The sequence below is a fragment of the Microtus ochrogaster genome, chromosome 16 (assembly GCF_000317375.1).
Source record: "Microtus ochrogaster isolate Prairie Vole_2 chromosome 16, MicOch1.0, whole genome shotgun sequence".
Classification (NCBI taxonomy): Eukaryota; Metazoa; Chordata; class Mammalia; order Rodentia; family Cricetidae; genus Microtus; species Microtus ochrogaster.
In genome coordinates, this window is record NC_022018.1 from 16,315,698 (window position 1) to 16,326,542 (window position 10,845).

General features: G+C 38.5%; 1 protein-coding gene across 6 annotated transcripts in view; it reads right to left on the minus strand.

Moving 5' to 3' along the window:
- Crem (cAMP responsive element modulator) overlaps nucleotides 1-10,845 on the minus strand; it is a 71,335-nt gene that overhangs the window by 30,697 nt on the left and 29,793 nt on the right. The window contains exon 4 of one of the 6 annotated variants that reach the window (XM_005354770.3): nucleotides 2,172-2,318. The exons of the other annotated variants lie outside the window; for them this stretch is intronic. Coding sequence (XP_005354827.1) covers nucleotides 2,172-2,318 — 147 coding nt within the window. The remainder of the gene's footprint in view (nucleotides 1-2,171; nucleotides 2,319-10,845) is intronic. 6 annotated transcript variants of the gene reach the window in all.

Consider the following 10,845-nt stretch of genomic DNA (forward strand, 5'->3'; position numbering starts at 1 on the left):
AAAAAAAAAAAAAAAATCTTCTCTAGAAAAAATGCCAAGAAGGAGGAAGAAGAGTATTGGTATATTTTTCTCTTGAAAATTCCAAGTTTGTGTAGAATTAGCAGATTTAGTATTTCCAGTATGAAAAAAAATGACATAAAGTAATATATATTTTAATTAGCCATCTAGTCATGCCACTTCAAAACAAAATGTTGTTCAGAGTAAATTGATAAAAATTGCTTACCAAGTAAAAATATATTAAAAATTCATTTCTGATTTTAATAGAAGGAATATATAGTCTTCAATGCATATATGCAGGTGTGTATTGTGTATACACTTACATATATATATTCATCCACAAATAAGACACTTCTGGTCATGGATACAATACACAAAAACACACACACAAAGAACATAACTTATTGAGGAAAACCGTTGCCCTATATGGTGATGTATCATGTATCTTACACTGGCAATACATTTCGCATAGCTGTCCGAAACTACTGCACTTCCCTCATGTGCAGCAGTGGCCATTATTTTATCCAGTTAGAAAAGATTAGACGACTCATGGCGCACGCCTTTAATCTCAACACTCGGGAGGCAGAGGCAGGTAGATGTCTGTGAGCTTGAGGCCAGCCTGATCTACAAACCAAGTTCTAGGATAAAGAGGGCTACACAGAGAAACCCTGTCTCAAAAAAAAAAAAACCCAGAAAAATAGAGAAAGAAATAGAAAAGTTGACATGAATATAAACAAAATACATTATGAAATATCATAATGAATGAAACCACTATTCATGTAACTAATATACAATAATAAAAACTTTAAAAAAATTAAAGTTCCGGCAGAATGATTGTCACTTAAAACACAGAAATTCAAAGGTAAGATCTACGAGCATTTATCTCTACAAAGACAAGTGATTTCATTCACTAAAAACAACAGCAATAATGAAGTGTCAGAATATAAGGCAATGCTGCCTTCGAATACCAGCCAGGTAAAACTTTTACTTCCAATAAACCATAATGTAAGGAGTAACAAGGGAAAATGTTCTTACTTTATAATTTGGATTAGAAATTACAAATTCTTGGATTCAAAGGTCACAAAATTAAAGACAATGATAGAGTTATTTTACACCCTGAGAACAAAGAATAGACAGGCTATTCTGAAAAGACAGCTTAGGAGGTATGCGTATTTATCATATCATTGTACTGTGGTCGTCACAGCATTCTGTGATAAACTACACTCAGGCATGCAGGCAAAGGCAAAATTAAGTATATATGCATGCCTGTTTTCCTCACAGACTTGAGGCTTGTCTGTCACCAGTTACGTTCAAATAACTCCTACACTTAAGGAATAATAATGTGACCTAAGAAAGAAACAGAAGTCAGTTCAGTAGATAAGTATGCTATAAAGTGCATACATAATAATTTACATCTATTACTTTCAATAATTTAGGACCTGGGATCATCCTGGTAATAATAAGTAGTATAATATGTATCTGATCGCAATCCCTAGTGATGAGGAGCCCTGCTTTGAGACTGGGTACAACAGATGCTAGAGCATGGGCTTAGCATGAATGAAGATCTGGAGTTTAAGTCCCAGCACAACATAAATAAATAGTAATATCCTGACTTCTAAGGGTTGCATTCACTAAATGTAAAATAAATTTCTGGGCCAAGGGCAATGATGCACTCAGGAGACTGAGGCAGGGGGTCTGCTGGCTTACACAATGAGTTCGAAGCCAGCCAGAACTATAGTTTTCATAGTACTATGTTTAGTACAATGTCTTCCAAGAACCCTCGAAATACCACTAGAGAGTTTTGCTAAATAAATATAAGTTTGGAAACAAGAAGTTAAAAGATAAAATTGCTTAACTAGCAATTATTCATCATGTAAATTAAGAGCAACAATCTACCACACATAAAAAGAAAATCTTCCAAGTATCCAAGAAGATGTCTTGAATGTAAAGTTACACAAAAGAGACAAGTGTGGTGGCACTTGCCTATAGTCCTGTGATTTGAAAGGCTGAGGAGGAGGAGGAGGAGAAGAGCTCAAAGCTAGCCTTAGTTACAATGTGGGACCTTATCTCCAAAAGAATAAAATAAAGAAAAATAATGATAAATGAATTAAATAAAAGAAGAAATTTTAAAGCTCCAGAAAGCCAAAGACAGGTTGCCAAGGAAGGAAGCTAACCTGCAGAGTTTGTACTGGTGGTGACTGAATGACCGATGGATGTGGTGTCTGAATTACTCCCTGGACCTGCACAGTTTGGCCTGAAGGTAACTGTACTAGAGTCACAGCTGGGGAGCCTCTTCCAGTGCCTGATCCAGCTACAGAAACCTGAAAAAATGACCATCATTGAGGATTAAAGCTGGACTTGCATGGCTTCTGTTTATTTTTAAGAGTTCCACTTGCTGTCACACCAGCCTACTTCTCTTGAATCTTAGAAATGACAAACACGTGGGGTACTTACCATTAGGAGGTAGTCACCGTCCTGGAACTGTCATTCTCTGATGTGACAGATACTAAAGAACCCATGCGCCTCACTTTTGGTGCCCATGCTTTGGCAGCTAAGAATGTTCCGAGCACAAAGTTCTAAAGCAGTTAAACTACCTCGATGCAACTCATGCTACTAGCAGGGATGCCCTCTTCAGGCCAAAATACAAACTCTTCCTCTTTAACTTCTTAAGAGAAACTGGAGGAAATTTAAATGTGAATTACTTTTGCATAAATGAAATGTTTTGTATATGGTAATCTTTTCACTATTTTAGATGCAAGCTGATATTCTGTCTCAATATTAGTTTAAGAAAAAGCAATGTTTACAGTCTATAACCACACAAATACAACCGTACACACACGCGCACGCACACAGAGGACACCAGAGAGCAAAGAAATTACAGGCCCTTTCAAGCCTTAAGTATCTCTGCTCCAGAAACGTCTCCTGTCTCAGGGTTGGTGTAGCCTCCTAACACTTGCCCTCTTCCCAACATGGATCAAGAGAGAACAAAAGCCATCCATCGGTTTTGAACTGAGAGAAGAGTTAATTTAGGTGTCTTCCACCTACTGAGCACTCGTAACAAACTTGCTTTGAACTGGACTTGAAATCTACTAAGATCCCTAGTGATCAACCTGCCATTTCAACCTGCCACAATAATTTTAGAAACTTTACTTCATTTTACTTAGGTTCACTATACATTATGGCTTATTCAAACCACTCAAAGATCCTGAAAATAAAATATACTATGGGAGAATCTTGAGTAATAAAAGAACCTCAAGGTGTTATTTTTCATGGAAGCCTCTATGTGAGATCTCAATTTTTAAGAAACACCAATGAGTCCCAAGCTACTTTACTAGTATATATTACTTTAAAAACTATTTTAAGCTGTGTTTGCAAGGTGGCAATGGTGGCACTCAGGAGGCTGAAGCAGGGGGATCATGATTTTGTGGCCAGGTTGGGGAACACAGAAAGACCTCTCTTTAGAAAAAAAAAAAACTAGATTTATAACAAATAATTATGATTTACTTACATCATCATTTTCTAAGAAAGCAAATTGGTTCTCTAGTAATCCAAAGGTTACAATTTAATCATAAAAGAGAAACCATATGCCAAGCACTGAACTATGTGGACTGATGATAGTAAAGAGTTAACTTCACTCATCAGCCACGAATGTCATGGTACAGAAGAAAGATCAGTGCAGCCCTGAACAACAAGTGAAGTCAGGCCTCGATCTAAGCCTCAGTCACAAAGTGACACCTGATACACACAACCTACTAGGCAATTTCAGCCTGCCTATCCCAATATCCTCTGCCTTGGGTTTTGGAAGAAAGAACATCTTATACGAAACCATAGGTTGAACAGTTCAAGGTAAAAAGAAAAAGTATTCTACAAATCTCAGCACAAAAGGCAACACTGTAAAATTATAAAAAGCCATTTATCTCTGTGTTACTGCCAAAAGGTTCCCTTCTCCTCACAGCTAAATCTTAAACTATTTTGTCTCAGGACATCTTTATATTTAAAACTTGCTAACAATCTCAGTTTCTTGTTGTTTTTTTAAAGCATTTTATTACATTTAGAGTGATTTTGTGTACATGTGCATGCCATGGTATGTGTATATGCACTGTGTGTGCCACGTTGTGTATTCCAGTGTGCATGTGAAGGTGAGAGAACAGGTTTTCTCCTTCACCATGTAGTTCCCTGGGGTCAGACTCGGGCCATTAAATGGGCAGTTTGCTTTCATCATCTGAGTCATCTCATCAACCCTACAGTATTTACATTATCCAAACCTACTGGATTTCAACCTAGTAGAGTGCTAGTAAATATTTAATAACCAGGTCCTAGGAAATGGGAATCCTGACAGAGTTTTTGCTTATATCTGTGATATAAACTATGTATTATGCATCATGACTTGTTTCAGGCTGCAACTGGAAACCATATACACAAAGTTGAAAAAAGATGTACATATCTGGCTCTTGTAAGCCCATACAAGACAGCTCCAGAGGGTTTTATCTACTGATTTATATCACACTAGAAAGTAAAAGGGAAAAGTTATCAACCAATAGCTCAGCAATAGTAAATCTACTGCATGCTATCATTTCATGAAAAAGTTACATTTCTTTCAAAACAAAACTATTTCCTAAAAATAGTGATAGTACTTTTACTTTGAGAATTTTGTTTGTATACATGTGTTTTCAGTTGGTTGGGGTTTGATGTTGTTTTTGAGACAAAGCTTCTGGAACTTACTACAAAGAACAAGTTAGCTTCAAACTAACAGAGATCCAGCTGCTTCTGCTGAGATTACAGACACACACCACCATGGCAGACTAACAGCTTCTTTTTAATGATTAAGGTTTTCGTTCTTGTTTGATTTTGGTTTTCTTATTATTATAATTATTTTGCATAAATATAATATAGATTCTTTCCTTCTACCATGTGGATCCATGCAGCAACATGTACTTTCACCTGATGAGCCATATCATCAACTTTGGACTTTGTTTCTTTGAGACAGGTTAGTCTGGAATTATATATACTATATATATTCATTCAAGAATGGCCTCAAATTCATAATGCCCACCCCATTTCTGCCTCCCAAGTGCTGAGATTAGAAGCATGCTCTACCACACCTGGCTTTAATGACTTGTCTCAATCAAACAGATCTAGACTCTTATTTTTGGTTTGTGAGCCTAGCCTTTAATAGGTGAGCCATCTCTTCAGTCCCAGATCTAGACTCTAGTATACTTACACAATGAAGCTGCAGTGTGTTGCATTAGGTGATATGTGAAGAAAATCTGGACCTCACACAGTGGATTTTAAAGGGCAGAAGGATTACTATAGCTTTTCACAGGCAAGAAAGAATTTCTTCTTTGTCACAACTCTGAAACTCACAAGTGGTTGTTCCTGACTCTGAACCAATGACATTAACATCCATTGATCTGTATGTAGTTTTTGGATGGACCTTTAATCCACTCAAGATTATGCAACACCATGAAGTACTTCTAGGAAGGCACTGGCTTAGTGGGCGAAGCTAAGGTGGAGCACAGCACCTTTCCTCAAAGAACATCCCACCTCAGGACAGAGGACCTCAGGGCCATGCTGTACCACAGTTCTTACTAGTCCATTCAGAAACTCTCACTTCAGAGGAAGGGCAATGAAGAAAAAAGGCTAATCATGCTTCTTGATGCTAGTAACACGGTTCAAGTAAAGACCAACAGTTTATCCTCCACCCATTGTTTTTGTCACACCAGTACAAATGCTAATAGAGAGTAAAAGGTAAATAATATTTTATTACTATACATAAGAGACAATACCTTTTATTATGCCAAGGTTCTGCAGTGCACAGAACACTTCGTGATAGCTACTCTATAATAATGTTGCGTTACAGTCTGCTGTTGCTTAAGTCAAACAGAGGCTGAGGCAGGCTGAGATTTCAGCTCTGGTAAAGCTTCAGTCAGGGCTCATACCCAATAACACTGACGGTTTGTAGATCACGGACTAGCAAAACATAAAACATGCTTTTAACTTGTACAGAAAGGCAAAACAAAACCACTTTAACCCAAAGAGAAGACTTGGCTAGCATGCTGCCATAAGATGCTGCTGCACCCTCTGCAGGTGTCCTTAGCCCACACTTGCTTTTCTTCTTTCTTTTTCTTTTTCTTTTCTGAGATACGGGTCTCAAACTCTGGGCTTCACCAATTGACCTCCTCAGTAACTGAGACTAGAGCTGGTGGTGAAAAAAATTTAAAACTATGACAGTTGCTCATATTGAAGAACTTTACTCTGTAGAATTACAGTTCTATGACAAGTCCTACCAGTGCATCTCAATGATTTGCTTTTTTATTTTTAATTTTAAAAAAGTAAGATATTTGATGATAATGAAACTACAGCAAAGAAACTCAAGAATACCAGAAATATCCTCAAAAGTTGTGCTGTACACGAAGGATCTGAAATCTGTGTATTAACTTCCTGTGAAGAAACACTCCAGCTTCAACAGATAAGATCATTTGAAGAACTAAAGCAAGAATAGATCATAAGCTTCAAATATATATATTATATATTTTATACACACACAGATATATAGTTAGGTTACTATTGCTGTGAAGAAACACCATGAGCAAAGCAACTTGCTGAGGAAAGGGTTCATTTCAGCTTATACTTACAGGTAGCAATACATCACTAAGGGAAGCTGTAGAGTCAGAGCAGAAATTCAAGCAGGAACCGGGAAGAAGGAACTGATGCAGAGGCCATGCAGGAATTCTGCTTACTGGATTACTCCTTATGGCTTGCTCAGTCTACTTTTTTATACACCCCAGGACAACCAGGGATAATACCACCCACAATGGGGTGGGCTCTCCCCCATCAATCACTAATTTAAAAACTCCATAGGCTGGTCTTCATTTTCTTAATTGAGGCTCACTCCACTCAGATGCTTTCAGCTTGTGGCAAGCTGACATAAAGATATGTGTGTGTATGTATATGTACATGTCTATATTTATCTATAGAGAGAGGGGGGAGATCATGCTTTCAGTCACTCTATCTTTCAAGTATCAGTCTGAGGACTCCATATTAAACAATAGTTCTATCAGAAATGGTTTAGAAATACCTGATGCAGGCCAAGAGGACTCCGTGAGTAAAACCTCTTGCTGCCAAGACTTGACCTGTGTTTGATTCTGGAACAACACTGTGGAAGAATATAACTGGCTCCCACAAGCTGTTTCTCTGACTTCCACATACACACCATGGTGCACATATATTCCTATCAATATATAAAAATATGCCTTTTAAACAATACCTGGGCCAGACACAGTGATGCATGCCTTTTGTCCCAGCCTTCAGAAGACAAAGAAACACCTCTGTGAGTTTGAGGCTAGTCTGGTCTACATAAGTGAGACCCTGTCTCAGAAAAACAAAGCAAGGCAAAACTAATGAAGAAACATTTTGTAAATTCCCTCCAACACAGGCTGTCCAAAAATTCTAGAGGCGAGTTAAGTGAATTCTTCAATGATAATTCTTTTATGCCCAAACTCTGGGCAGCCAAAAGCTTAAGAGACCATCATTAAACTTCTAAAATAAAAATAATGTACCTTTGACTTTAGATGTATCCTTTAAAGAAGAAAGCACTTAAATCTGCAAAACTGCCATTCTATATGCTCACTAGCTCTGAGGAAGCTGTTAAGTGATAAGCATTAAGCCTGTAACTATATTGATACAGTTAATGGACTTAAACTTCATCATTATTACTCATTAAAAGCTCACATGAAAAAGAAAAAAAAAAAAAGCTCACATGACCTTGTGCACCAGGTTCCTGGCCCTTATATCCCCCTGCATTCACTTCCCATGCTTTGGCCCATCTATACCATCCTGAAACCACATGCTGGCTATTGCCTTCTGCCATAGGTCCACCTACAGTGTTTAGGAATTTTGCCTGCACAGTCTCCTGTAACATTTAAGAAACCCAGCTTCCCCTGCTTAGGCCCACCTATGCTGCTCAGATTCTTCCCCTACCAGTCCTACAGAAGACAGGAGACCTCTCAGACCTACTACTAAGTACTTCCTGAACACTGTAAATACCTCCACTGGAGGAAGACAATGGAAGGGAGGAAGGAAGGAAGGAAGGATTTCAACCAACTAACTACTCCAGATGCACAAGTTCCAGGGTAGAAACAAAAACAAAAACGATATCACTTCCCCACAACTAAATCCCATAATAATAGAATCTAATGAAAGTGCCTGAAAGAACTTCTTTTTTTTTTTTTTGATTTTCGAGACAGGGTTTCTCTGTAGTTTTTGGTGCCTGTCCTGGAACTAGCTCTTGTAGACCAGGCTGGCCTCGAACTCACAAAGATCCTCCTGCCTCTGCCTCCCAAGTGCTGGGATTAAAGGCGTGCGCCACCACCGCCCGGCGTGAAAGAACTTCTGAAGAGTTCAGAATTATTATAATCTTGTTCAAATACCTCATAGAAGACATGAACATACTCTGAGAACAAAAACAATGAGATGAATAAAGAAAGTCAATCCAAGATGTGAAAACAGAATTCAACAGAAACAGAATTGCTGAAGAAAAAGTGAAATTGAAGTGATGTTGGAAATGCAAAACTCAGTAAGCCAAGTATAAATCTCAGTGGAAAGCCTCACCAATGGAATGGACTATGGGAAAACAGAGTCAGGACTCAGAGGATAATGCATAGTAAATGGAAGGTCAATTGAGAAATTTGAAATAAATATGAAAAGAAAGTGGGAAGCTGTTGTAGGAGGGTCTTCTTTCTATGTGTTGCTTTTTTTGGTTGAATAAAGAAAACTGCCTTGGCCTTTGATAGGGCAGACCTTAGATGGGCAGAGAATACAGAACTGAATTCTGGGAGGAAGAAAGCAGGGTCAGAGAGAGCTGCCATGGAGCCAGCTGCCAGGTTAGACATGCTGAATCTTTCCCAGTAAGCCATGGCATTGTGGTGAAATACAGATTAATAGAAATGGGTTAAACAAGATGTGAGAGTTAGCTAATAAGAGGCTAGAAATAATGGGCCACGCAGAAATTTAATTAATAAAGATTTCCATGTGATTATTTCAGGTATAAGCTAGCTGGGTGCCCTGGAGCCAGGAGGTATGAAAAGCAGCCCACCGCTCCTTTTACAACAGAGTGGCGCTCCAACGTGGTCTACTAAATCCACTTAAAAACCTGAGAGGGCTTGAAAAGGAATTCTAGACACAAATATAGAGTTTAACACAGCCTTTTGCTGTTTGCTGGTGAGCTTGCCGCAAAGAAATTTTCCTGACTCAGCAGTAGGAAAAACTGGCTGTTTTAAAATGCCGACTTTCTGGGCTGTGCCACCAGCACGACCTCTATCTCTTGCAGGAGACACAGCATTTAGATGGGGGTCTGTGAGTAAAATGCTATGGCTTGCTTGATGGCAATGTGGACTTGCTGTGTGCCTGAAACTGTGCTCAGCTCAGGGGCACCAAATATCTCTGAGGAAGGAGCGGCTCTGGCTCTGCTCCACCATGCTGAACTGTGCTGAACTCAGGCAGGAACTATCGTAATTATCATAATAACAGCACAGTTAAGGTTTAGACTGGGCAGTAAACAGGCAGTACCGTATTACATCTACATGGCACAAGGCACAACTTAAGTTTTTTTGTTGTTGTTGTTGTTGTTTTTGGTTTTTCGAGACAGGGTTTCTCTGTGGCTTTGGAGCCTGTCCTGGAACTAGCTCTGTAGACCAGGCTGGTCTCGAACTCACAGAGATCCACTTGCCTCTGCTCCTGAGTGCTGGGATTAAAGGCGTGCGCCACCATCACCTGGCAGCACAACTTAAGTTTTTAAGAAGTGCTTAACATTTTAAGGAATGCTCCTGGATAGTAAAGAATTACAGATTCACAATAGGACAGATTCGGACATAAAAGACCTCTAAATGGGTAGTACTGATAGATAAACGTAGGCTTGGGAGAGAGAAAAAAAAGAGTATAAAGAGTCATTAAAAAGTTAATGTTTTTTTTAAAAAAGGGTAAAGTCTTTAAAGAGACAGAATAAAGTAAAAGTGATAGAGTAAAAATAAGCCACGTAAAAATGGAAAATTCACAGAGGGTCTGGATTCTTTGTATCATTGTGTTTAACTTCTTTGACTGTGAAGAAGCTAAATACAAAGAGACATTTCATTATATAAGCTGCCAAGCTAAACCAGAATGGATATCATAAGGGTATTATGACTTCAGAATTTGGGTCTAAGGATATGATGCTTTGGAAAAGAGGTTATCCTTTAGTTTTCACAGAGGATGAAACCCTGTGGATTGCTTCTATCCCAATATGGTATGACAGACCACACCCTCCTGAAAGGTCACCGTGAACACCTTCAGAAAATTACTTCATTTAACTGCCAGCTGAGATGAACCTAGCACACAGGTTATAACATGAAAGACCTGATTAACAGCGCCCCCATATAGCACGAAGCAGTTTGGAGAGAAATAACTGTGCCCATATTCCCAAATATTGTTTATAAATGTTCTTTTACATTTAAAGGGGGATATGATATAGATATGAATAATTTGCATTGGTATGGATTTTGTTTTAGTGATATAAATTTAAGGTCAAATTTGTTATATGTATAGGTATTTCTGATCTTGATTAAGGTATTGTGATTGTGTAGTTGGTTAGCCATTTGGGCAAGAAACTGCTCTTGCCTGGACTGTTGCATAAACTGGACACAAAGAACCCAGAGAGAGAGGACTGATGAACTTGTCTAAAGGTAAGATGATCTTTCGGGGTTCCTGATTCATGAAAGAGTCTGTGAGACATTCTGCAGGATACAGAAGAAAGTGACTGAACTGTCTTTGAAATTTCCTGCTTCATGGAAATGTCTGCTGGATACTATGGGCCTG